The sequence below is a fragment of the Jaculus jaculus genome, chromosome 3 (assembly GCF_020740685.1).
Source record: "Jaculus jaculus isolate mJacJac1 chromosome 3, mJacJac1.mat.Y.cur, whole genome shotgun sequence".
Classification (NCBI taxonomy): domain Eukaryota; kingdom Metazoa; phylum Chordata; class Mammalia; order Rodentia; family Dipodidae; genus Jaculus; species Jaculus jaculus.
In genome coordinates, this window is record NC_059104.1 from 153,085,111 (window position 1) to 153,112,462 (window position 27,352).

General features: G+C 50.0%; 1 protein-coding gene across 2 annotated transcripts in view; it reads right to left on the bottom strand.

The window, feature by feature from the left end:
• Positions 1–430: 430 nt before the first annotated feature.
• Positions 431–27,352, bottom strand: part of Il16 (interleukin 16) — a 123,608-nt gene continuing 96,686 nt past the window's right edge. The window contains exons 11-19 of one of the 2 annotated variants that reach the window (XM_004658240.2): positions 23,826–23,913; positions 19,549–20,036; positions 15,790–15,937; positions 11,996–13,079; positions 11,096–11,264; positions 8,349–8,450; positions 4,363–4,621; positions 4,015–4,137; positions 431–904 (exon numbers count right to left, since the gene is read on the bottom strand). In XM_004658240.2, the coding sequence (XP_004658297.2) occupies positions 717–904; positions 4,015–4,137; positions 4,363–4,621; positions 8,349–8,450; positions 11,096–11,264; positions 11,996–13,079; positions 15,790–15,937; positions 19,549–20,036; positions 23,826–23,913 (2,649 nt within the window). In that variant the 3' untranslated portion in view covers positions 431–716. Of the gene's footprint in view, positions 905–4,014; positions 4,138–4,362; positions 4,622–8,348; positions 8,451–11,095; positions 11,265–11,995; positions 13,080–15,789; positions 15,938–19,548; positions 20,037–23,825; positions 23,914–27,352 lie in introns of those variants that run through there. The other variant, XM_045145783.1, reaches the window with a different exon arrangement.

A 27,352-nucleotide genomic window follows, 5' to 3' on the forward strand; every position in this document is an offset into this window, starting at 1 on the left:
TTGCAAGTGTTCTGTGTGGCAGACTGTACTTCCAAAAATTGCCCTGGCAGTATTTCCCTGCCCTTTAAACCGGGGCAGGTTGGTGCCATCTCTTGTTAAAGACTACAGTGAAAGCATAATCTGAGACTTCTGAGGCAGAGCACAGAAAAGGTGCAGCTTCCGCCTCCTCTGGAACGCCGCACACGGCAGCCATAGATGCCATGGGACAGAAGCACAGGCCACGGTGACACATACCTAGCCACCAGTCAATAGCGATACCCAGGGGTGTGAGTAGTGACTCCACCCAGGCCTAAAGTGCTCCAGCTGATGCCAAGTGGGGCAGCAGAAAGGAGCTGTCCTCTGAGCTCTGCCCACACTGCAGATTCATGAGAAAAACAAAGCCGCTGCCACAGGGTGGATCTTGTGAGATTGTACAAAGCAGGACACAGGCTTCATGGCAAACTGTAATATGTAGAATTTATTCGGGCACCAAAACATAGTCACTAAGCTCTCTATATACAGTCTACAGTTTGCATCACCCTCCCCAGTATTGTCCCTTTCCTGATGTGTAGGACAGCCCTCTTGGTGGGAAGTTGTACTAGAAGGTCCAGGTCTATCAGCCATTGGAAGCACACTGAGTTTTGCCCAGCCAGGGTGAGGTGGGCAGCAGAGACCCTGAGAATCAGCAGCTATGGGAAGTTCGTGCTGTTGCTTGGTCTGTAGGGTTGGCGGCCTGCCTAGGAATCCCCAGCGGTGGTTGTCTTCTTGGGTTGGAGGCCTTTCCTCCTGATGACGATGGCGACAGGTCCATCTGGTAATGCTTTGATGACATTCCAGGCTTCAAAACGGGTGAGGCCTTGCATAGCAGTGCCCGCCAGCTGCAAGATTTCGTCACCTGGCTGGACTGTCTCGCTCTGTTCCGCCCCTGAAAGGAAGAGGAAGAAGATGATGGTCGCAGGCCTCACAGGTGACAAGGGAACAATGAGCGGTTCCTTCTCCCTTTGCTCTTTAAGGAGCCAGGACTTCTCGGAAAAGACCAACACACCCATCTCTGGAGCCGTTCTAAGGTGAAGGGCCTCACATGATGGGAGCTTGGAGCTTCCACACTAGGCTAAGCTCTCTGTGACCTTGGAAAGCCTAGCCCCGTGTAGCTCTAAGCCAGAGCCTGGTTAAACAGTTCCTAGAGGACTCTGAGCCCGTTGATCCCACCCTGTTCACAATGGTTCTTCCTGATGTCATCAGTACTCAGTGTGAAGGGGAACGAGCTGCCGAGATGATCATGAAGCAATCTTCACAAGGTCTTCGTCTCTGACCAGCTTGGAGAACACTTCTCTGACCACTAAGGACATAATCCTGTAAGGCTCCCACTCTACCAAAGCTGCATGCAGAAACCATGCCTTAAAGCACAAACGAGCCTGTGCTTCCACAGGGTGGATGACGGGAGCACAGGGGACAGCCAGGATACACCAGTACGTCAAGAACAGAGAACAGATTGTCTACCAGGAGATGGTCATCCTGCCTCATCCGCCTGAACCCAGAAGTCATTGCAGGGGAAGAGGTGACTGAATGGCTAGCCTGAAAACTAGTTCCAGGGGAGATGGCAGCAGGCACTGTGGTCACTCAAACCTCATCAAAACAGAAATCCAGAGGCTACAGAGAAAACAGCATGAATTCAAATTCCTATTTTTCTCACCAAAGTTCAGGGAACACTTCAGAAGGGGGGAGGGAAGACTGCAAGGGCCTCGGGGTAGGTGGGAATAGCCGGAGGCACCATGCCTCCCTCTCCAGAGACTGAGGCCTCATGGTCCCCCCAGTGCGTCCCAATAACTCTACCAAAGAGAAGCCACAGCAGAGCTGGGGTGGGGGTGAGAGGGTCTAAGAGTACAATTCTTTTAAATTAAAAAAAAATCAACTAAGTCGGGCATGGTGGTACACGCTTTTAATCCCAGCACTCAGGAGGCAGAGGTAGGAGGATTTCCATGAGTTCGAGGCCACCCTGAGACTACATACTGAATTCCAGGTCAGCCTGAGCTACAGTGAAACCCTACCTTGAAAAAACAACAAAAAAAAAATCAACTAATAATAGTAATAACAACAATAATAAAAACTAGCCAGCATGGGGGTGCACACACACCTTTATTCCCAGCACTCTAGGGGCAGAGGCAAGATTGCTATGAATTCAAGGCCAGCCTGGGACTACAGAGTGAGTTCCAGGTCAGCCTGGGCTAGAGTGAGACCCTGCCTAGGGAAAAAATAAGAACAAGAGAACAAGATCTGTTTGTACAGAGGGAACATCTCTCACCCACTTCATACAATGACGATCTTCTCCGTAGCGAATGAGCCTAAATCGTGCATCGGACGAGCTCTGCACCAAGCGCTGTGCTCATGCGCCGATGCTCTGCGCTGGCGACAGCAGCACTCTGGGCCATGCGTGCACCGCGACCATTCCATTCCCGTGTGTGTGACAATCAGAGATGCAGAAAGTCACTCAGAGACTGAGAGCTGCTCAGTGGTAGGCCTGGGTTTGAACCCAGCCTTTCTGGCCACGGTGTCCGCCATCCTGTGGTGGGCGCCACACTGCCTAGAGGCTGGAGGCTCATCCCCATGTGAGCAAATGGGTCCAGGACGAAGGAGCCTGCCTGCATTCACGCCACTGCACGGGCGGACCTCACGCTGGAATCCAAGTCTTCCAGCTTTGCATCCCATGTTCATTCTAAATCAACCCTCAAGAACTAAAGCCATCTTTCTAAGAATTAACAGTTAACACGGAGATGTGTGGGGCAGGGATGACGGACTTCCTCGGTCTACCCACTGGGTTCCACGGCTGCTGTGCACCTTCCTCTAACAGTCAGATGGTCACAAGGGACCACGAGGATAAAGGACAGAGCTGGGAGGCCCTTTGGGTCACAGTGCTAAGATGTCCCCACCCAGACATACTCCCACACTCTTGACCTCTTTTACTGAATAAGGAGCCTCTGGCTGGAAAGCAGTAGTCACCCAGCTACTTAGAGGGAGAGCAGGGTTAGACCCCAGGGCTTGACTCTTGCCTAGTTCTTTGTCTCCATCCTTTGATCCCTAGCCCAAGTGCTTCCAATTGAGGAACAGCAAGGAATAAGGTGGATTCTTGAAATGGCTATAGGCCATAAATAATTTTTCATATACACACACAAAAAATTCACACAGTAGCTGGATATGGGGGCATACGCCTTTAATCCCAGCACTTGGGAGATGGAGGTAGGAGGATCACCATGAGTCCAACGCCACTCTGAGAATACATAGGGAATTACAGAGCAGCTTGGGCTAGAGTGAAACTCTACCTCAAAAAAAAAAAAAAAAAATCCCCACAGGAGGGACTATCTTGTGCCTCAATCCATGATGAAAAAGGCATTAAAATGGAAAATAAAAGCGGGAGTTGATGAGTCCTGGACTAAGGTAAAACCAGCCAGGCTGAGTCAGGCAAGTGTAATGTCACTCTCCAATTTTTCTGATTTTATTTTAAACTTTGATATTTTCTTCATTATGGATTCTTTTGGAGATGACACAGAGTCTGTAGCCCATGCTATCCATAAATCCGCTAGGTCACAAAGGAGTGCCTTGAACCATGATCCTCCTTGACTACCTCCTGAGGGCTGAGAGTAAGCTCTACCACCACATCCAGATCATCGTGGATTTTTAAGATTGATTTTGAATTTTAGGAATAGTTCATTGGAATGGCATTGGTCTGATCCAATGCATCTTCTGGCACCCCTTCAACTCATGTCTCAGGCCAGTGCCTCACCTTCCTTACCCTAATCTGGGCCCTGCCAAGCTGAACCAAGCCCAGGGCTCAGTCGCATATAAGAATCCAGTAACAAGCGGGACTAAGGGCACATCTGAGTAAGGGAGACAAGAGTGAAAAAGGAGAACTGAGTCCTCTCAAGTGGGCACGGGGTTGTGGGAAACCAGCATGACCCAGAAGATTTTCAGAAGTTGTACAGGACCTCAACAAATTGTCACAACTGGAGAGAATACAGACATCCAAGATGCATACCCCACCTTTGAAAAGTCTGTTGATGGTGAGTGGCTTGTCTCCATGCAGAGAGCCCTTCCCTCCCTCCAGGCTGAAGCCCAGGCCAGCAGAGGTCTTCTCCAGGGTCACTGTGCAGATGATGACATCAGCTGCAAGGGAGACACAAGGAGTTAGTGACCACTCCTCCCTCAGACCCCTGCCCTGGTTCATACTGCCTGCTTAGCCATGTCCACATGGAAACCCAGCCTCACACTCATGCAGTATTACTGGAGAGGTGTTGGGGCCACGGATCACCGAGCACCACCACCAACTTTGGATCCAAATGTCCACAGGTAGTATGACCCACGGGGCTTGTCTGAGTTGGGAGAACTTACTAGATTCTACAGAAGCATCTCCGGCTGTGGAAACTGATGCTGCAGAATCTGTGGAGGAATCCAGGTCATGTGTGGTCTCTGGAGTAGACCTCCTGGTGACGATCACAGCTTGCCTCGGGTCTCGAGCTTGGCGGAGGATGGCCAGGGCATCGTTGTGGGTGGCCCCTTTGAGTGACTTGCCATTGATGGAAAGAACCTCGTTGCCCTTCTGAATGGTGCCTTCCTGAGAGGCCAGCCCATTTGGAAACACTCTGTGAACCTGAGCAAGACAAGGGGTCAGGATCTACAAAACGAAATCAGGGTTGCAACTGTGCTGGGGGAGGAGCCTCAACCAGACTGTTCACCAACCCAAGGAGTTTGGGTCCAAGACAACAGACACTTGCCCCAGCTCGGAGCTGCTAGCCCCTGGCCTGCATTCATGCCTACCTGCTCTACCCAGAGCAGGGATCAGCAGCAATGACAAATCCTTATCTGCAGGGACAGCTTTTGCCTTACTTGCCCTAGATTACATTTCTAAAAGTGATTTCCTGGTAGCACTAATTCCACGGCATATTAATGGGTGATGCCGAAGAACAGGTTTCTAAAATCAAAGAAACTTGGGGAATAGTGGATTAAACAAAAGCTTTGAAGGATTAGAGAGATGGCCTGGTGGGTAAGGTGCTAGCTGGGCAAGCAGAAGGACCTGAGGGCAGATCATCCCCAGCAACCATGTAGAACACCCAGCATTGTGGGGCAAGCCTGCAATCCTAGCGCTGGGGAATCCCTGGAGCTCACTGGCTAGCTAGTCTAATTGAATCAGTGAGCTCCAGGTTCAGCAAAAGACTCTGTGTGGGACTGCAGAGATGGCTTAGTGGTTAAGGTACTTGCCTGCAAAGCCTAAGGGCCCAGGTTCAATTTCCTAGTACCTACATAAGCCAGATGCACGAGGGGAGCACATACATTTAGAGTTCCTTTACAGTGGCTGGGGGCCCTGGCATGCCCATTTTCTCTCTCTCTCTCTCTCTCAAAAAAAAAAAAAAAAAAAAAATATATATATATATATATATAAATATATATATATATATTTTTTTTTTTTTTAAGACCCCATGTTAAGGAATACCAGTAGAAAGCAATCAAGAAAGACTCCTAACACCGACCTCTGGCCTTCACACACACATGCACACATGCAAACACACACATATGAACATGTGTACACATCCGCATGCAAAAAAAAAGGGTCTACTTGACTAAAGACATTAGAAACTCTACAGCCAGCATACATCCCAGATCAGGCAACGTAACAATATTGTGACGCCAGTGTTTCAGTGAAGCCTTCCCAGCTTCTTCCTCAGGAAGCACTTAAGGTACACGAGCCTAGGCTGCCATGACATTTAAAAATACTTATTTACTTGAGAGGGAGAGAGAGAAAGTGGCGGGCGCGGGGGAGGAAGAGTGAATATACGCACGCACCATTTTGTACATCTGGCCTTATGTGGGTAACTGGGGAATCAAACCCTGGCTGTGAGACTTTTGCAAGCAAGCATCTTTAACCACTGGGAAATCCCTCCAGCCCTGCCTAGGCATTGTTGAGGCTCCTCCCCTAGACGTTCCTGTTCTTTAGCACATCTCATCCCTTCCTGTATGGGCCACGGGATTTGCACAATCTCGGGTTCCGTCTCCTTAGTGACAAGGATGGTGATGAAGAGCACTACAAGACAACCCACGGGCCACCGCCGGAACCTGCTCTGTGCTCCTCTACTTCTGTGATGGGAACAAGGCTCTACGTCTCTCTAATTTATTTTAGTCTTAGAAAAATTCTGACTTCTACTTACTTTTTAAAAATGTTTTATTTTTATTGATTTGTTTATTTGATGGATAAAGAGGTAGGGGGAGAGAGAGAGAGGGAGGGAGAGAGAGAGAAAGGGTGCGCCAGGGCCTCCAGCCACTGCAAACGAACTCCAGATGCGTTCGCCCCTTTGTGCATCTGGCTAACGTGGGTCCTGGGGAATCAAACTTGGGTCCTTTGGCTTATCAGGCAAATGCCTTAACCACTAAGCCATCCCTCCAGCCCACTTCTGCTTAAGTTTGTGGTACTGGGAATTGAACCTAGGGCCTTGCATATGCTAGGCATGTGCTCTACCACTGAGCTACAAATTCCCAGCCCTTCAAAAAATTAGTCCGAGGCAGGGTCTTGATAAGTTTACCAGGCTGACCTTGAACATGACCTTGAACAGACATGCACTTCAGGCCCAGTAGAAAAAACTTCTGTCATGTGACCAGACATGGTTAGAATCTCTGGGCCATAAGACACAAGCAGGAAGCAGAGCTTCCACTGTGAACTATGAGTCCCTCCTCTACAAAGGAAGCAGAAATGCTGTATACTCCTCAACACGAGGTACGGGACATTAATGTAGGCCACAGGTCACTGAAGGCCAAGCACGCAGTGTGGTCAGGGCGAGGGCTCTGTTAGTTCCCCTTTAAGGCATCTGGAGAGGAATAGGAAGGGGCCACTGGGACACCGGGCAGAGACTGGGCCCTGCGTGTGGCTGCAGAGTTTGGGTGTGGTGGCTCCAACGCAGTGAAAAGAAACTGCAGCCCAGGGACCGAGCAGGCTCAGAAAGCTCGGCCTGCAGCTGTGTTACTCTGTTCCTCAAACTGGAAGTGAACTACATCGTCATGAGCCCTTTGGTAACTCTGCTACAGGCTTAGAAACAGACACCAGTACTTAGTTGATTTATAGGCTCTTTTGAGGTAGAGAGTTCATAAAGAGATCAAGAGTGCTCATTCAGGGCTGACTCGGGCCTCAGGTGACCAACAGCAGTGTGCCAAGTTACCATTGCCGGCAGGGGGTGGGGGGGAAGGCTGTGGTTAAGTTCAATGCAGGCTGATACCAGGAGCGGGACATTTTGTTGTCAGCTGGCCAAAAGCATTTGGAAGAGCCCAGCACAGCCACCCTGAGACAGATTCGCTGCAGGTAACAGCATTGCACTAGCTTTAGTAGCATAGAACTGATAGGCCACACACAGCCTGGGCTCTGAAGATCTGGGTAGGGGCCTGGTGACTGAAAGCCACGGGCAGCGGACAGTGGCCAACACTGATCAGATTGCTTAGGCCAGAATGATGGGACTCACAGGGCAATATACCTGGGATACAGTTCTGTTGCCCTCCTCATACTTCCTCAGGCTCCAGTAGGTCCTGGATGAGTGAGTGCTGGGCCATGAGCTCTGCAGCGCCTGGCTGAGCCCTGCGGAGCTGTCTGTGAGCAGCCGCAGTGACTCTTCTTCCTCTCCTCCGCATCCCATGATTCCTAGCCGGCCAGCAGGTCAGCTTCTCAACTGCCCAAGTGAACATCCTGACCCTCCAAGTGGACAAGAGCAAAGCAGCTCTCCTTTACAGGACTCTGCCTTCCCAGCATCCCTTTCCCGCCAGGTGAACTAAGCTATATTGCACTGCAGCCAGGTCTTCCTTCTGCCCTGGTGTGCAGCCGTCCAAACGTTCCCTGTGGCCATCGGTCATTCCTGTATGAGTCCCAGTAACCACCAGTGCTGTAACTCCAAAGGAAGAGATGTGACCATGGAACCAAAGTTGGTCTCGATTTTTAAAGTGTTTTCCAAGCATCTTCAAAACTACAGTCACTAGGGCTTCATCTTTGCCAAATTCTGATCAGGATGTTTTGGTGTGGATTGCACGCACACGCACACACACACACACACACACACACACACACACAATTTTTTGAGCTTGTTTTGGTGCACGGATATTGGATTTATTAAAAGAAGGCTAATGCTGATGGTTAACTCTGGGTCTGATGGGAGACCGCACTGTGGTTTTTGGAGGGTACAGTCCTAAAGACTGCCCTTTAAATTCCTGTTCTGACCCCCTGTCCAGCAGCCTGGTATGACACTTTCCTCAGTTCCCCTGCACAAGGCCCCTTTCCTGGCAAGTTTGCCTCCTACTTCCCACTCATCCACTCTGGCTCCCATATGCCCCATCACTGAATCTCTTACCGTGATCATCTTGTTCTCAAGATCCGCTCCTCCTGCCAAGCTGAACCCAAGGCCAGCACCTTCCTCCTTGTGTAAGACAGTTACGTGAATGCTGTCTAATTGCTGTGGGAGAAAATGCATACAAACATTTTACTGAGGCAGTGTGAGCAGTTTAACCAGTGCTTTCTTAAATACCAGCCCTGGGCCAGTTCCACCACCTCCCCAGGCCTCAGTTTCTGTTTTGTCATACTGAGAAGACGGTGCTGACAGGAGTTAAAGGAAGTACGCCCACAAGGCCTGCACTGTTCCGAGTCTGTAAACACTTTGACAAAGAGGACAGAGAGAGACAACAAAACAGAGGAAGGACTACCCTGAAGGAGGAGGGTTCTCAGTGGAATGGGGGTGGAAGACAGGGAACAAGAGGGAACATGATGGGAACATGCCAAATTACAGTATATTCATTTGTTAATGTTCCTAATAAAAACTGAAAAGGAGGAGGAGGAGGAGGAGGAGAGATGATGTGTGTACAGCAGCAGCAAGCCCAGCTCGTTTCCTCTCTTGCTCACCCATCACGCCCACGCTCACATACACTGGGATGTGGGCTACAAAGTGAACTAGAACCTGCCGCAGGCTGGGTGGCACAGCTCTCCCTTAGCACTGCAGGAGGGCGGGCTGCAGGGTTTGGGTCCAGGGCCCAGGAGCCAGGGTCATTTCTCAGGGATGAGCTGCTTCCTCCTGCTTCTCCTTCACGGGGTACAGCCACAGCGGCAGGGGGGGCCCAGCTGCCCTCTTGCTCTGCGTGCATGCACACCCATGTGCACACACACCAATATGCACAACACCTCCCAGCCAGGAGCCAGGACAATCTCCCTGCACTTTCCAAAGGCAGAAAGTCCCATTCTATTCTACAATCTAGGACTGGAGAGGTGGTTTAGCAGTTTAGGTGCTTGTCTGCAATGCCTAAGGACCCATGTTCAACTCTCCAGATTCCACGTAAGCCAGGCGCACAAAAGTGAGGCAAGTGCAAGGGTTGCACATGTCCACTAGGTGGCGCAAGCATCTGGAGCTGTGGCTGAGGCCCTGGCATGCCAACTCTCTCTCTCTCTCTTTAAGATAAAAAAGAAAAAGAAAAAAAACTTTTAAAAGCTAGGGTCTAGGGCTATAATGTCCACAGGAGCCAGGTAGATCACTAAAGTGGGCAAGATGGGCAGACGTGAGTGATAGAAATGCAGAGGGCCAAACACACCTGCTCACAAGGATCGGATGCCAGAGGAAGGCAGACTCCATGCTACCCAATCACTGTCTTTAAAGAAAAAGTCAGAAATCCAGGTTTTGATGTAGAAAGTTTTTCATATCTAAAATTTGATCACTCTCAAAAAACATCATTGTTCAAATGAAGGAAAATATCTCACGGCTCCACTTGACTTGTGGGCCACCATTTTGTACGTGGGTGCTGAGAAACACGCTGAAGGGTTCATTTGCTCAGCCCCTGACTTGGAGTGGGCTCTGTGATCCTTTCATGGGCAGGATCAAAATGCGTGGCTCAGCAGTGGCTCACACTCTGAGGTAATTCAGGTTATTTGCCCTGTAGGCAGCCACCATGTTAGAAAATAAATGCGCTACCATACCAGTAACACCCTAGGCAGAACAGCTCTGTGTTTACAAGATTTTGCCTCTGTTATTTCATTTCAGCTGAATAAAGCCCTGGAGGCTGATGAACTGCCCCAGCTACAGAGGATGTATGAAAGGCACACAGGAGGAACCAAGGCAAGGAAGATAATGGGTTAGTCAGTCTTGACCACACCCTTGACCTTGGAAGGGCAGCTGTGAGGCTTCCTATTAAAAAAAAATAAAAAAGAGGTTCCTCCCTTCCAGCTTGCATAACTCCATTGCAGGGGTCCTGTGTGGACCCTGGGGAGCCATGAGGGACAGTGTGCAGGAGCCCACACTCTTGCCTGTGCCTCCAACTCTGCTCAGACACTTCCTCTTTGCACACCTTCGACTGTACTCAGGAACCACCTGGGAAGTGGGACTTTCAGAATGACGTGGCCAGAGCATGGAGCCTTTGGGAGCTCACCCCTAGCTGTGCAGCAAAGGTAGTGAAAGCTGAGGCTTTGCTTACAACGGCCAGCATGCTTCTCAATGGACGCTCATGCCAGATCAGAAGCTGTGGGCTCAACAGTGAACATGAGCTTGAAACACAGAAGCAAGGCTCTGTGACCTTGAAACTTATCATTCTCGTTTGTAAAATGGCAAAAAGATGCACAAAATCCTCATATCAAAAGGGTTTCTGGCTGGTGAGATTGCTTAGTGGTTAAGGTGCTTGCTTGCAAAGCCAAAAGACCCAGGTTCAATTTCATAGGACCCACGTAAGCCAGATGCAGAAGGTGGTTGCACATGCATCTGGAGTTCATTTGCAGTGGCTGGAGGCCCTGCCACACTCATTCTCTCTCTCTGTTTCTATCTTAAATAAATAAATAAATAATAATAATAATAAAGTGTTTCACATGCTGCAAAGCTTCCTTCAAGGAGAGATCCTTACTGTGGCTAGGTGACACAGTGCCCTCCTGCTATGGACAGGTCAGAAAGACTTGGCTTTCCTCTACTGTAAGCATGACAAAGCCTGGGCCTGGTGTCAGCTCTGAGAGCTGCCTTCTCAAGCCTCGAGGCCAGTGGGCTTCTTGAGTCCTTCCCCTCTGGCCCAATCAAGGTGGCCACCCAGCCCACAGAAAGCCCGTGTCACGGGAGATGTGCACACGGAAGCCTACCTTCAACGTCGCTTCATCCAGAACTCGCACTTCCTCGATGAGCTTTTTCAGTTCTTCTGAGCTCAGCAGGGAGATAACTGATTGGCCAGGTTGACAGGAACAGTGGTCTCTGTCCTCTGCTTCTCTGGGCTCGGTGAGGCCTTCTGAGTACTCTCTCAGCTCTGAAAGGCTTTTCCAGGCAGAAGCAGCAAAGTGTGAGAAACAGGACTCCCGAGAGTGGGCATCTGCCCTGTCTACTCTATTCCATGTGGTGCTTCACGCTTACCTCATTCCAGTACTTGATAGGCTCATCCCTTTTCCATAGGAACAAACACTAAACAGGAGCAGAGCTCACTCAAAAGGAAAGACCGAGCCCTAGCCCTGCAGCAGAAGCCCCTAAGGGACCCCTCTACTGATGACTCACAGGCCCATGAATCAGGTCTTGTTCACCTCTTAATTTCAGCTAACATGGAAACCAGGGTGAGCATGGATGGAACAAGTCCATGGTCAGTGCCCGAGCTGGGGACGGGACCAGGTATTCTACTTCCCTGCTGAGCCACTGGGCCAGCTTCCAGAGCACAACGGGCTCCTACTGGGAAGCAACATGGACTCCCAAGGAAGCACCTCTTGACCTCATCCTTTTCCCTAAGTCAAGAGCAAACCTTGCATATATGGGTCAGCCTTGCACATCCCCATGGGCTGGCCCTGAGTCCTACTTCCCATCTCTCCCAAGGCCAGAGGCTGCGGAACTCCTTGAGAACACTGGAAGGCAGGGGTGTATTGCACGTGTATACATGTGTGCAAATGCACACAAGGAGATGGAAAGATCTTTTAACTGGTTTATCTGAGCGATGTCTAAGCGATATATTGGATTCTAAAAGAGAAAACCGAGAAAGAGAAACAGTGGCTGCAGACACTCACTTGAGAGAGAACCCTGTGTCAGTGGCAGCCACTTCAGTGGGGCCCTCTGCAGCTGAGTCAGCGTGGGAAGGTGGCTTTGGAGATGCCCTCCCTTTGGAGACGCAGGTGATCTGGCCACAGGAGACCGAAGATGGAAGGCACAGCAGGGATTTCATGACAGCTGACGACACCTGGCTGCTTATGGAGTAGAGCTTACTGGTCTTTTCATCCAGCAGCTTCGTCTCACAAGACTTGGTCCTGGTCAAGGGGAAGCTCCGTGCCCGCTGGCCTGGCATCTTGACGGCTGGGCCCAGACTGTCCTCAGTCTGTGTGGTCAGCAGCCTCACGAGAGGGTCCAGGTCTGAAGAGAGGGCTTTCTGGCCTGGTGGAGGGGACTCAGACACACCTGGGTCACCGGCCTCTGAGGTGGCAGGGACACCCGTCGAGAGCTGCTCTCTATTTCCTTGCCTGGGCTTAGCAGAGACTGGTGCCTCTCGCCCCAGGAGGCCAGAAAACTGTCCTCCCTCTTGCTTCACTGGAGGCGTTGGGGCTCCTCCAGAGCTGGGCTGTAGGCTCAGTCTCTGGGCTCCTCTGTCAGGCAGTTGGGAGGCTCCCAGGTTTTCAAAGGAGCTGATTCTCTGCTTGATGGAAGAGGAGGAGGAGACCCGTGAGTGTGGCTCCAAGGCCTCCCTGGAAGTGGGTGTCGACTGGGTGGATGGGGCTGCTTCGGGCAATCTTCTTGAGTCTGGGACACGATTCCTCAAACCTTTCAAGCTTTGGCGAAACCAGGCTGGCTTGGGGGCCACAGGGGGCCCCTTCTTCACAGCACTGCTGTCTAATGACTTGTAAACTTTGGGAGCACCGTTACCAGCATCCAGCTTTGAAAGGGCCACCTCTGGGTGTCCCCGTGTCCTGTCTTCTTCACCCAGGCTGATGTTAGGCCGAAGTGGCATGTGGCCATGGTTCTCACTCATGATGGGGCTAAATAAGTTTTTGATGCAGTCTGAAATTCTAACCCAAGGGTCTTCAGCTGTGGTATCAAAGCTATTGTCCATCCGCGCCTGCCTCTTCAGCAGCGGGTGCTTTACTGGGGATACTTGGGTCACTGGGGACAGAAACACAGCCAGACATGTGCATTATGTCTTGCCGGGATAGTTCTTCCTAAAGTCTAGTTGCAAAGCTCAAGGGCTCTGGGGCAAAAGCAGTGGACACTGAGTTGAACCAGCTCCAGATGCTTTTACCCGACTGAGGTGCCAAGAGGCAGGCCTGGAGAGCAGGAGGGGGGTTCCCTTCCTGGCATCCTAACATCTTTTCACTGTGAGTATTTTCAGGCAGTATCTGTTCCAGGATCTGGCAACTTACATGTGAGGAATCCAACATTCAAGAAGGGTGAGAGGGCTGGAGAGATGGCTTAGCGGTTAAGCACTTGCCTGTGAAGCCTAAGGACCTTGGTTCGAGGCTCGACTCTCTAGGACCCACGTTAGCCAGATGCACAAGGGGGTGCAAGCATCTGGAGTTCGTTTGCAGAGGCTGGAAGCCCTGGTGCGCCCATTCTCTCTGTCTACCTGCCTATTTCTGTATCTCTCTCTCTCTCTCAAATAAATAAATAAAAATAAAATATTTAAAAAAAAAAAAGAAGGGTGAGAGGTGTCACTGATTGCAGAGCTGAACAAGATACCACATTTCCTCAATGCCCCCACTCCCGTTCCCTTTTCACTGTCCAGATAAACCAAAGCCATTCTCTTGTGTCTTAACCTTTGCCACTCTACAAGTCACATGTTTGTCACCATATTTGTTTTAGATGATTCATGTCATGTGAAAACGAGGTGAGTGAGGATGTCTACAGATGGGGTGCATCCTGCCTGTGTGCTCCATCTCACCCCATAAGCATTTCACACATCTCTGCACCTGTCTGCCCATGACATCCTGAAGGTGGGTGAATGTGTTCCTTTGCCCTCACTCAGGTCATTCATCAGCTTGCTTAACAAAGGAGTGTTTGTCCAGTTGAAAGAACTGATTAAAATAAAACTCCAGATAGAGAAGAGCTATGTGACATTAATTCTGGACTTTGACTGCACACTGGAAACTGAAGGGTACACTTCGCAGTTCTGTGTTGATATATCTGGGGTGTGGCCCAAGCACTGGGAATGCAGTGTGCCACACAGCATGCTCCACTGTGCCATGTCTGGGGGCAGCCCAGGAGAGAAACCAGCATTGAATTTTCATCTACTTTCATAAATGCAGGAGACTGTCCTCAACTCCCTTTCCTAGGGACGGGTGTAGCTGGGCCTTGAACCCTGGCAGCTAAGAGGCCAAGTCACTCTGTAGCTCCCTGTGTTCCCCATATGTTACCTTTTAAAACTAAGCTGCTTGGATTCCATGATTTTTAGAGGGGGGCTGCTTTATATAAGAATGTACCCACACTTACGGGGCACTCAACTCTCCTTTTTCTAATCTCACTGCCCAGCCTCAAGGAAAGCACTGATCTCAGACACCAAAGACAAGCTGTGCATGATTCTGAGTGAGGACCAGTGACCCCAGGACCTCAGCAGGTGAGCCTGGCCCTCCCAGTGCATCCATGCAATTCTAGATTCAGCAGCAAGGAGCTTCTACACTAAGAACTGAGAGCCAAAGGTTTGGTAGGCAAGCCCTTCTTTATCAAGGGGAAGGGCCACCATACTCCCTGGTCATGTGCTCCTTTAGAATGATTAAGGGAAGGGAGGATGAAGGTGTGGAGCCTCCATTGGTAGGGCACAAGCTGTGAGATAAAAATGTGCTAGATCTTTCCATTCATAATGTCACTTAACTCTCCAGGGGCCTGTAGTGTTCTTAGGCATATGGCTTGTAGCACCCACATTTATTTCTCTGTCATAATTGGTGGCTTCTGAAAGCAGGAATAGGCTGTTTCACCTCTTCTTTCCTCCTCTCCCCCAGCAGGAAGCACTGCCTTACATGCCCACCACTCAGTGCATCTAGTATGCACCTGCACCGAGTCATGCACTGGAGTTCTATGGGATCTTCTATGCCTTGCTGACCAGTAAATGAGGCCTGCAAACGCAAGGCAAGTGGCTCAGATCATAGTTAATGATGGTTAAGTATAGGATTTCCTGGCTCCACATGCCCCCTCTTTTCTTTTTAATATTTATATTAATTAATTAATTTATTTATTTATTTGGCAGAGAAAGAGGGAGAGAGAGAGAAAGAATGAGTGCACCCGGGCCTCCAGCCACTGCCAATGAAGTCCAGACACATGCACCCTCGCCTTGTGCATCTGGCTAACGTGGGTCCTGGGGAACTGAACCTGGATCTTTTGGCTTTGCGGGCAAAGGCCTTCACTGATAAGCCATCCGTCCAGGCCATCCTCCCCTCTTTGTAGCAGCTGCTAGGTACTCAAGCCACATCTTTGCACTGACATGTGTATCACACAGACCTTTGCCATCTGCGTCCTGAAGGAAGTGACCACCAACGAACCCTACTGGGACTTTCTCCACACTGCTCCTCAGACCTGGGAGTGCTGACTAGGGTCCCGCATGCTGACACCCTAGAGGCAGCTGCACAGGGGAGCTGGATTAAATCCACCCGGACAGTCAGGACCGGCCTGCGTGCTCACTGCCACCCCTGCAGCATGGCTGCTCTCCCCGGGAAGTGCCTTGCTGAGCAGCACCTCCACTGCCCTCCCACCTCCGCGCCTAGGACTCCTGACCATCCATCAGGCCAAGTTACCGGCTGTATCAGTGCAAGACCCTGACCTCAGACCAAAGTCCAGTCCTACCTGATCCTGGCCCTGTCTCTGTCAGTTCCTGACAGTGGCTCACCTGGGCTGGCTCTCCTCCTTGGAGCGCCCTCAGAAGGGGTCACAGTCTGTCTGCTAACTGCTGGTCCCGGGCAGCAGGCGGCAGCGCAGGGGGTCTTCCCCGCTGTGTCTTCCTGTGGCAGCGGGGTTGGCAGCAGCTCTCTGGCTTCCTGTGGTGTAAACAGGAAGTGAGACTGTGTCAAAACTGTAGCCTCCCGCTGTGAGAAGGTAAGGCACACTTTCACTAGGACTTGAGCGTGAATATGGAGACACTTCTGTGGGAAAGCCACTGGCGCCTTAGAAAGAGGGTCCTTTCCTTCACTGGGCTGTTTTGGCACATTCAGTCCAAGGGCATCCCTGGCCTCCAGCGATCTGGTGTGCCAAATATATAGGCTCAAGCTGCAGACACGGGAAGTTCCTGCCTCTCTGTGATGGGGCACGAGGCTAGGTTGTGGAAGATGCTGGCATTACTTGGTTCATAACAGCATGCTGGCCAACTACCTACGTCAAAAAGGTACAGAGGGGACAAAGAAACTGCTTTGTAGTGTTCTTTAAGTTAAAAGCCTTAGACCGCTCAGGAAGATCATGTTCATTGCTTTCTACATGGTGGGTTTGTTTTTTTTTCCTGCTTTTTGTTTGAGATAGGGTCTCACGTAGCACAGGCTTGTCTTGAGCTTCCTATGTAGCTGAAGACGACCTTGAACTCCCGATCCTGCTGCCTTTGCCTACAGAGTGTTGAGATTATAGATGCGATACCACCACGCCTGGTTTATGAAGTGCTGGGGATCAAGCCCAGGGCTTTTCCACCTAGGCAAGCACTCTGCTAACCCTCCTCCCCACGGTCTTTGTTAAACATAGCGAGCATGCTGCAAAGATGACAAATACTCAGCAAGTGTGCCCTGCAGCACCTAGGGTGACAGCCCCAATTGACTGCAGAATTGTTTCCCTGTGAAGAAGGAAGCAGTCCCAGAGCCCCTCCTAAGATAGCCCAGGGAGGAGACGGACCCGGCACCAGAAATCTCTGTGACTGATCCTCGGGCAGAGCTAACCACACCGCATGAGTGACACGCGGGACCAAAGGCTGCACCGGGCACACGCTCTGCCCTGGAAGGCGGAAGGCTTTGCAAGAGAAGAGATTCGTTTCTGGTTCTAGAAAGCAAAGTAAGAATTTTGCAGGCAATCAGGCGTGATGCCCTCCAGAAGGGAAGAATGCAAAGTCAGACCTCAGCAAAACGATGCCTAGAATATGTGTGTAAGACAGGTATTTTGCTTGGCTGGAGGAGCCCTCGTTTTCTGTTCCTTCCAGAATCAAGTTATGAAGGGCTGAGTGACAAGGCTGCTGGCTTCCCTGTAGAGGAAGGAAAAGAAGCAGCAACACATCCATCATTAGGTCCAAAAGAGAAACGCCAGCTATCCCGGGTCTCAGATTTAAACCCACGTGGACGGCAGGCATTCTTTGCAAAGGAAAGGTCAGTAAAGGCTAGAAAGGTGTTCACAAGGCATTGCTTCATCCCCAGGCCCTGTTGGAGGACTGAGATTTAAGAGAATATTTTTGCAATATTGAGGGCTCAGTCAATCCAAAGAGTCCTTCTGGCTTCTTTTATTTATTTATTTATTTATTTATTTATTTATTTATTTATTTATTTGAGAGCGACGGACACAGAGAGAAAGACAGATAGAGGGAGAGAGAATGGGTGCGCCAGGGCTTCCAGCCTCTGCAAACGAACTCCAGACGCGTGCGCCCCCTTGTGCATCTGGCTAACGTGGGACCTGGGGAACCGAGCCTCGAACCGGGGTCCTTAGGCTTCACAGGCAAGCGCTTAACCGCTAAGCCATCTCTCCAGCCCTCCTCCTGGCTTCTTGAACTAGTCCTTTGAGACAATGAGGTTTGGCTGTGCCATGAGATGCTTAAAATATGAACCCAGAGCTCTCTAAATTTTGTTTCACCCAATGAGGAGCTCTAGAAGGTGACATTTATAGTCATGAGCTGTTGGGCACATTTGCAGACAGCCACCTCTGATACCAACCATTGTCATCTTGGGAAAGACACGGTGTGTTTTATTGTTTAATCTATGTATCTGGCGTTATATTCCCTTTGTGAGAAGTCTTTAAAATTCGTGCCTGAAATTGCTTTGATCTCATACAATTTTTTTTTTCTCAGAGAAATGTTTCCTGGCCCTATACCGGGTGGATGATGGATGGAAACAAAGAGTAAATGACCCAGATTTGGCAGAGGGGAGAGAAAGGGTCGTTCTCTAATGCAGGCAATGTTTGGAGAGGATCTGTAAAAGTGGGTAGAATTGGTATTTTGTTTAGGAAAAGATCTGAAATGTCATTTTGGTCGACGAAGTAAGGTCTCTTTCAGTTAAAGGGAAAGACTTTGGGAATGTGATTCATAGCTACTTGAGAAGGGTCTGTGACTCTGGAAAGAAAACAGTACAGAGCAAGGGGAGAGAGGAAGACAGTGAGGAAGAAAGGACAGGAAGATGAAGAGAGAAAGACAGAGGCTGTACAAGAGGCCACAGAGGAACGGCCAAGGACATGCTAGAAGAATGATGTAATCAATTGCTTCCTGTTTTCTGCAGGGATATAATCCTGCCTTTATAACACCAACCCCCAGAACAAGTCTGTTGTGTTAGTTGTGTGCTTTCAGAAATAAGTTCTAGAAGGGTCTGCTGGCCATGTGAGACAACGCAAAGGCCAAAGAACAGCTATGGATTGGCCTTTGTGCCAATGGGGACAGAGTTGCTGGTGGAGGAGGGAAAAAGGACATGGATGCTGACGAGCTAGGACAAGGTGCCCATGTTGGGGAATGCTGCATCTGAGAATGCGTGTGTGTACAAGTACATGCATGTTTACAGCCGTGTGTGAAGGCACGCGTGTGTGTGTGCATGATTGTGTGCGTTCACACACACGTTCCTTGCCTGGCCTTCCCTGCAGAAAACTTGCTTTCTCCTCTGGCCACCTTACTGGGTAGCGCTCCTGGCCCAGCATGTGGCCCCGCCTGGTCAGGTCACCTGCTCTCTCCTTTCCTGGGTATCCAGGAGGAAGGCAAAAAGCCTGAACTCTTACCCACCCACTTCTTACTGGTCTTTCTGGGTTCAGTGTTGGCCCTAAAGAGAATGAAGTCCTTGCTGAAAGGAGGGGAGGAGCCACACACGCCTCTGGGAAGCCAGTCAGTATTGTTAGGCTGCCCTGTCTGTCAGCTGTTTGTGATGCTGCACCTCCTTCCCAGTAACCTGACTTTCTCCTGCTCCCCTGCACAGACTCAGGCCCTCCCTGCTCCTACCAGCTCATTCAGGAGGGAGCCACTAAGTGACAACCAAGGGCACTTGGGCCTTATGTGAGAGGCCAGGTCACTCCGATGCACCCCCACCTAAGAAAGGCAAAGCGAACAAGGAGAAAGGGGCTAGATTTTTCCACAGCGACCTGTCTTCACTTTCAAAAAGGCGCTTCATTTTTGGCTCCTTTTAATTACTTAAGTGATAACGTCCCCACAAGCAGAGCACCTGAGGCTGCTGAGCTCAGCCGCCTCACCGTCTGCTGATCTTTCATGACACAAGACAAATGAGCCCCATGGACAGAACCTTCTTGGACATCAGCAACCACCAAGCAGGACCGGGACTTTACTTCCAGGCCTACCGAGCTTCACACCTCTGTCCACAGTGTGCCTAAGAAGCGTGAAGGGATGGAGCTCCTCCCGCCACATCAAGGGAGATCTACAGACAGACTGATGGGCCTGGATAGCCACGCGCCACCGCCACCACGCCCATCCTCATACCTGACCGCAGGTGGGCAAGATGGGCCGGGAGGAGTCTGTAGCATTCTCTTTCTCTTCCGGACTCTTCTGAGGCTCGCTGTCACTTTTAAAGTATTTTCTGGGTGGAGGCTTAGGCTTGGAGGATGTTGGCTTTCTCACCAAAATCTCAAAGGATTTTTTCACTCTCAGTGGCGGGTGGCTGACCCTGTCCAGGTTCTCGGGGAGGGGCGGGCTGTCCTGGAGCGGCCTGGGTGGAACCCCAGGACCCGGGCTTTGCTCCTGTGCTAGGGCCAGGCAGGGACTGCGCCTGCCGCCTTCGCGCTCCGAGGGCCGCGGCTCGGCGCCAACGCTGCAGGGACTGCTGCCCGGCGAGCCAGACATGTAGCTGCTGTCGCTGCTCGAACGGACCATGACCTTCTGGGCTCTGCGGTGCGGAGGGGCCGAGTGCTTCTCACGTTCCTTCTCCAAGGTGGGCCGCCCATGCCAGCTGCTCTCCAGCCTTTTGACGCCTACGTGGGAACCACAGGGGGGACCCTTCAGCGGAGACGGGACACGGCTGGCCTTGCCCATCACTGCTGAAGGTGGTGAGACCCTATAGGAGACAGGCAGTTTCCTTAGCTGGGCACCGAGGTAGGGAAAAGGGTAAGTGACTGTATTCGAACCCAGGATGGTGAAGAGGGTAAACCCACTTCCTCCTTCTTCCCCGGCCTAAGTGGGGCGCGCCTGCCTCCGGGTGGACTGGCTTGGCAGGCTTTCTGGGGACCTGTGCGGTAATGGATGCAGCCAGAACCTTCACCTCCGTTTAAACCGACCAATCACGGACCCGGGATGGGCGGGAAAAGTCCGACTCCCACTGGGGCAGGTGGATTTTCCAGCTCTGGAATCCCATCCTCACCCTGAGGAGGCTGTTGTCTCTGCTTCCTTTTCTTCTTACTTTACATTAAGCTTTCGTCTTTTAAAGCCTTTCCTGCCTTTTAACTCTTTAATCAGTAGAGAAAATGAACTCCACGCCCCCACATGGTATCAGCGGCACCCCGCAGGCCCTTCTGTCTGCTGCTCTGAGGAGGCGTTTTTTTTGGATACGGAACTTGGCAGTCATCCAGGCTTTTTGAGCCAGCAAGTGATGGACACAGAAGTGCATTACTTGAAGCACCCATTATGTGAGAACTTGGTACCCCAGCTGCCAGGAGACTGGTGGCAGAAGCTTTCAGCTGGGAGACTCTCCAGGGACTAGCAGCTGCAGTTAGCTGACCTGCTCAGGGCATAGCTCAGTGTGAGGCTGTGGTGGAGGGGGATTACCCAGGACCAGCATTCCTGCCGGCTCCGGCCAATTTGAGTGGGCCGTGGTAGCTGCGCAGTCCCAAGGCTGGCTGTTCCACTTGTCCCTCCACCAATCCTTGCTCCTGCCCGGCCCTCCATAAATGAAGTGCCTCACATCGCTGGGACGAACTTCCCAACCAGGCACAGTTATGGGAAGAAGGGATTTACTGAAGCTTACAGATAGAGGGGAAGTTCCATAATGGCAGGAGAAGCTGGCCCACTTTCACAGGCCCAGGTAGAGAGAGAGGAAGACAAAACAAAAAGGCAAAAGCAACCACCACCAGCACAAGCAAGCAAGCTTCAGGAACTCCAGGCAAAGCTCAAGCACTCTGCACTCTTTACACTGGCATTGCTGATCTGCCCCTAGCAACACACACCTTAGGGCTGGACCCCAGGATCCACACAGTGGTCCCCTCCTAGAGCCAAGTGGCTAGAGATCTAAACTACAAGCTTTAATAAACTTCTGAAAGTACTGGAGGGGGGTATCCATTCAAACTATCACACCTCCTAAGAAAATATTGTGTGCTAAACTCTATCGCTGTTACCTTCAAGAGACATTCAGCCTCTAATGCTCCAATTCTGCATCTGTGAAAGGAGACAGTAATTCTCAGGTTGCTAGGTGTCGTGATTTGAATGGAGAAAAAGTCCCCCATAGCCTCATGGGTTTGTGATTAACCCCCTGCAGACGGAACCTTTGGGAGGTAGAACCTTGCTGGAAGAGGTGTGTCACTGGGGGAAGTGGGCCTCAAGGTGTTATAATCCAGCCAACTCTTGCCAGTGCTAGTGAGCTCACTGCTGTTGCTTTTCTCTGCTGCTGTGGTAAGATATGATGCCCTGGTTATCTCTTCACTGCCATGATGAACTTTCCTGTCAAAACTGTAAATAAACCCCTTCCTTCTACCAGCTGCTTCTGGTCGAGCATTTCACCCCAGCAATGAGAAGGTTACTACTGCACTTGGCTTTGAGGGTCCATAGCAAAGGAAGAATATGTCGAAGTGAAGGAGAATAGGAGAAAGCTAGCTTCTTTTAGGTGGTTTCAGTTAGAAATTGAGGCCCAGAGAAAACCAGGAGATGCCACCCCACATGCCACCTTGTCCTGGTACAAGAATGGAACCCTTGGCAGGAATGGAACTCGTGTCTGATCTACAGAGCCCCCTGATGTCCACAGTCCAGCCCACTACCTAGATAGATGGCCCAGGTGGGCGGGCCCTGGGGTCCACCCTGCAAATCTACAAACCAGTGGGGTTTTTCTTCCCTTTTATGTACCTGGATCCAGTGAAAGAATATATTTCAATCAACTATAAATGCTACTCCAGCTCTTCCTTTACTCTCCCTGGATCCTCCCTCTGCCTTCCTGTCCTAATTCAGGGCCACAGGGATGCACGTGATTCTGGCCCGTACCTCCACCCAACCAGGCTGCATGGGGGGATGGGAGAGCAGAATACTGTTTCATGATCTGGAGGAACTTTTCTGCTTACCTCTGCTTTATAGTTTGGGGTAACCGCTCACTTTAATTACATGTATGGCTTTTCTCTGGTTTCTAAATCTACCACGTGTGTATTTCCCTTACACCCCAGATCTACCACCTGGATGCTTTCCCTAGCTCTAGGCCTGCTACCTGTGTCTCTAAATTCAGGGTAACCATGGGCACAACTCTCTTCCTTAAGATGTCTCATCTGGATTCCTTACTCTCTGCTTTTATATTTTCCCTCTGCTATTCTTTTAAGGTTTCACTATAACCCAGGCTGACCTGGCATTTACTATGTAGTCTCAGGGTGGCCTCGAACTCATGGCGATCCTCCTACTTCTGCCTCCCAAGTGCTGGGATTAAAGGGGTGCACCACCACACCCATTCTTCCTTAAGGCCCACCATTTGCTCTCGTCACATCCTCCCATGGGTAACCAGTCATAAGGGAGATACTGTGTGTGTTTCTTCGAAGTCTCCCTATACAAGCTCCTAGATTCTATCCTCCATGTGCTCATGGCTCTGTCCCTAAAAACCTCAAATTTTCTTTACTGCTAAACTACACAGTGTTTTCCACATGACAGTGTGTTTCTTACTTCCCACATATTCATGAGTCTGCTCTAGCTTTCTTCCTAAATCCCAACCTCCCTTGAATAAACTCCACAATTTGTGATTTCTCCCTAAATTAACTTAATAATTCACAATTTATCCTTCATGAGTTTCATTTTTATCAAGTATTTGTTAAAATAGAACAGGCATGTATCTGGAGTTCATTTGCAGTGGCTAGAGGCCCTGGCATGCCCATATTCTCTCTCTCTCTCTCTCTCTCTCGCTCGTTTCTCTGTCTCTCTCTCTCTCACACACACACAAATAAATAAAGAAATAAAGAACAGGACCCAGAATTGGAATTCATAAATTTGGGGGCTCCCCCAAACCCAAAAATCCTGCATCAGAAGCACTTTGAACCAGCATCTGTGCTAATGCTGTGTGCTGTTGTATTCTATGGGAATTCTGCGGTGACTTGGCCAAAGGCTGGGACAGAGCAGCCTTGTCAGCCAGATCCTTGAGGACTTCTTCCACGTATAGTGGGAGGTCTTTGAGGAGGGAGTCTTGCTTATTCCTAAAACAATGTGCGTAAGAGTTAGCTGTGATGATTAATAAAATAATACATGAACTGAGATCAATTACTAATTCTCAATATGCTTTTATGACAGAATAGGAATTGCAAATTGAAGGCCTGCAGGGGCAGTGTGTAGGCAAGGAATGGAGGTTACTGCTGAGTACCTGCCATCTTCAAAGCAACCGAAATGCTGAAATTTTGAAAATCTTGTGTCTTCCATACAAAGCAAAAATGTAAGCCAAATCTAACTGGTAGGTCCGACCACCACCTAGAATCATGCCTGTTGTGACTGCTCTCTCCTTTTCCAGAGCTAGAGGGGGCGAATGACTGAAGTCTGATCGTTCTCAGAAGGTGAATAATATGTTTCTGGATCAAGTTCACCACTCCCCTTACCTTCCAAGCTCCACTGGTGTCTCTCCTTTCCAAACTTTAGGCTCTCCATAGCTTGAGCCACAGCTTCCTTGAGTTGCTGCTCAGAAACCTGAAAAATAGCAACCAGTCTCTCCAGTAAACAGTACGAACACCTGCATCAGGCTCCCAGGGCTGTCCTGCATCAGGTTCCCTGGGTGTCCCTACATCAGGCTCCCGGGGCTGTTCCCGCATTAGGCACCCAGGGCTGCCCTGCATCAGGTTCCCTGGGTGTCCCTACATCAGGCTCCCAGGGCTGCATCAGGCTCCCAGGGATGTCCCTGCATCAGGTTCCCTGGGCTGTCCCTGCCAAAGGACCCAGGTTCAATTCCCCAGGACTGACATAAGCCAGATGCACATGGTGACACATGCTCCTGGAGTTCATTTGCAGTGGCTGAAGGCCCTGGCATGCCCATTGTCTCTCTCTCTCTGTGTGTGCCTCTTTTTCTCTAAAATAAATAAAATAAGATATTTTTAAAGGTCTTTTATGTTTTTAAGACTAATATAAGAATTAAGGGCTGGAGAGATGGCATAGTGGTTAAGGTGCTTGCCTGTGAAGCCTAAGAACCTATGTTTGACTCTCCAGGTCCCACATAAGCCAGACACACAAGGTGATGCAAGGTCGTATATGTGCACAAAGTGGAGTGTGTGTCTGGAGTTCAATTGCAGTGGCTGGAGGCCTTGGGGTGCCAATTCTCTCTCTCATGAAAAATTAATTAGAAAAATCAAAAAGTGTGTCTTAGGAGACATAATTGGGTGAAAATACAACTCTCATAATGGGAAAAAGTATTTGAAAATCATATATCTGATAAAAAGTTAAAATTCAGAATTATATGAAGAACTGCTACAATTCAACAATGAAAACAAAAACTTGATTAAAAACTTAGCAAAGGTCCAGGCACAGCGTCGCATGCCTTTAATCCCAGCTCTTGGGAGGCCTAGGTAGGAGGCTCAAGGCTACCCTGGGAGCTACATAGTGAAGTCCAGGTCAGCCTGGGCTAGAGCCAGACCCTACTTTGGAAAAAAAAAATTTTAACACCAACTTAGCGAAGGACTTAAACGGACATTGCTGCACAGGGATATACAATTTCAGCACCATTAACCAGCGGGGGTGCAACTGTCAGTCACGGAGAACCACCACCTCATGCCCACCAGCACAACAACTATAGCACAAACCAACCAGCAAACATGTTGGCAAGGGTGATGAGAAGGTAGAACCCTGGTGCACTAGTGATGAAAACATACGGCGCAGCCTCTGTGGACCACAGGCGTCAATACTCCTCGAAGCCTTAAGAGTTGACTTAGCAGGTGACCGAGCAGGTCCACAGTTGCACATATACACAAAATAACTGAAAATGGAGCCATGTGTGGCAGCTCGTGTCTGTAATCCCAGCACTTGGTAAAACGCAGACGGGGGACTCGCTTGCAGAATGAGCCAGTGCCACAAGCTTGAGCTGTCTAGTGAGCTCCAGACCAGTCTGAGAGAGTGTGACACTCTGACTCAACACACAGACAAACAAACAAAACTATCTCAAAACAAAGTCTGCACCCATTTGTTTTAGCATTGCCATAATAGTCAAAAAGTAGAAGCAGGGCTGGAGAGATGGCTTAGCGGTTAAGCGCTTGCCTGTGAAGCCTAAGGACCCTGGTTCGAGGCTCGGTTCCCCAGGTCCCACGTTAGCCAGATGCACAAGGGGGCGCACGCGTCTGGAGTTCGTTTGCAGAGGCTGGAAGCCCTGGCGCGCCCATTCTCTCTCTCTCCCTCTATCTGTCTTTCTCTCTGTGTCTGTCGCTCTCAAATAAACAAATTAAAAAATTTAAAAAAAAAAATTAAAGAAAAGTAGAAGCAGCCTACAGTTGAGTGCATAATTAAAGGTGGCAAATGGTGCACAACAGGGTATTAGCTGACCTTAGGAAGAAGAGGAATTCTGAGAGAGGCCCTAACATGGATATACTCTGAGGACGGTATGCTAAATGGAATCCAGTCATATCAGAGGCATAAACGTGGTACAGTTTTACTTCTGTGAGGCATGTGAGGTAGTCAAACCATAGGAATGGAAAGCAGAAGGGGATTACAAGGGCTGGGAGCAAGAAATAGGAAGGTGGTTAGTGGGTAGAGGTTAAGTTTTGTGAGGCAACACAGGGCTGTCGTGATTGTACAACTGTGAGTGTTTCTCAACTGCACACACAGGAGTGTAAGTTTTAGCCTGGTGTGGTGGTGCACGCCTGTAAGTCCAGCACTGGGGATGCTGAGGCAGGAGGACGGTGAGCTCCACACCGCCCTGAGCTATCTGCTTAGACCTTGTCTCAAAAGAAAAGTCAGGTTTTATGATGTGTGCATTTAACCACATTAGAGGAATAAGTGAGAGAAAGTACTAAGTGTAATGGCGGACGGAAGGGCAACTCAACACATCTCATCGACAGCCTTGCTAGTTCAAGAGCATGCGCTCATGTCAGACTTACGGAACCAAGGCTTCTGAGACATCAAGTGAACTGCCCAAGGTCATCGTAGGTAGCAGTCTGTGTGGGATGTTCTGTGCTCAACCAGGTTGTCCCTGCACCTGCTGCCCTCTGGTCTGGCTCCCTCACCTCAGCGTCTGAGCCCTGATGATGTCATCTCCAGGCCCCTAGATCTTGTGAGCTGTGTGTGTCCACCCCATGTGTCCAACTCCCCACAGCCAGGGCCACAGAGTCACCCGCATCCCGAGCCTTTTCTGCAGTTCCCGCTGTAGCCCTCACACCACAAGAGGCACCCACAAAGGAATGGCGACTCCTTTGTTCCATCCATTTCTACAAGATTCCATCTAGTCATTTATTTGCTTTAAATAAGAGGTCTGTTTTTTTTTTTTTTCCTTTTTTTCTGTGTGTTTGATCTCAGTGCCCATGCGTGGAATAGAGGCGACTGAATCTCACCCCTATGTGCTGATTTTCTATATGATTCTGCTCTGTTTTGGAACGGATGTATTTACAAGCCTTGGCTTTTATCAGTTTATTACACTTCACCATTGGTCAGGTCCCTTTTTGTTTCTAAGCCCATTTCTTGTGAGTTGGTAGGGAACAACACACCAACTTCAGAGAGTTGCATAACTACTCAATGCATCTGTGTGTAAGTCACATCATGAGCAAACACGCCTGGCACACACTAAGAAAGAAAGAAATAGTGGGGGTGACAATCACCAAGTTCTCGAAAGCTGCCTCACCTGTGCCATAGTGTCGACTCTCAAGCCTAGCTCCAACCTCGACCTCTTGGCCACAGAACACTGCCGGCCTCCTGTGTGAATGCCTACTGGGTGTCTCTACCTGTGCACCCCCAGACGCCGCAGCCCCACCATTCACTTCTGTCCCAAGCTACATCCTTCTTTTATCTCCCATTCCAGGGGTGGTGTTACGGCCATCCCATCTAAAAATGCTCAAATCATTTTGGAATTATCTCTCTTAGCCCAGAGCGAGCCAGCCAGCCAGCAGCAACCATTGATTCTTTCCAAGTTGTTCTTCCTTCTTCTCTGCTCTCT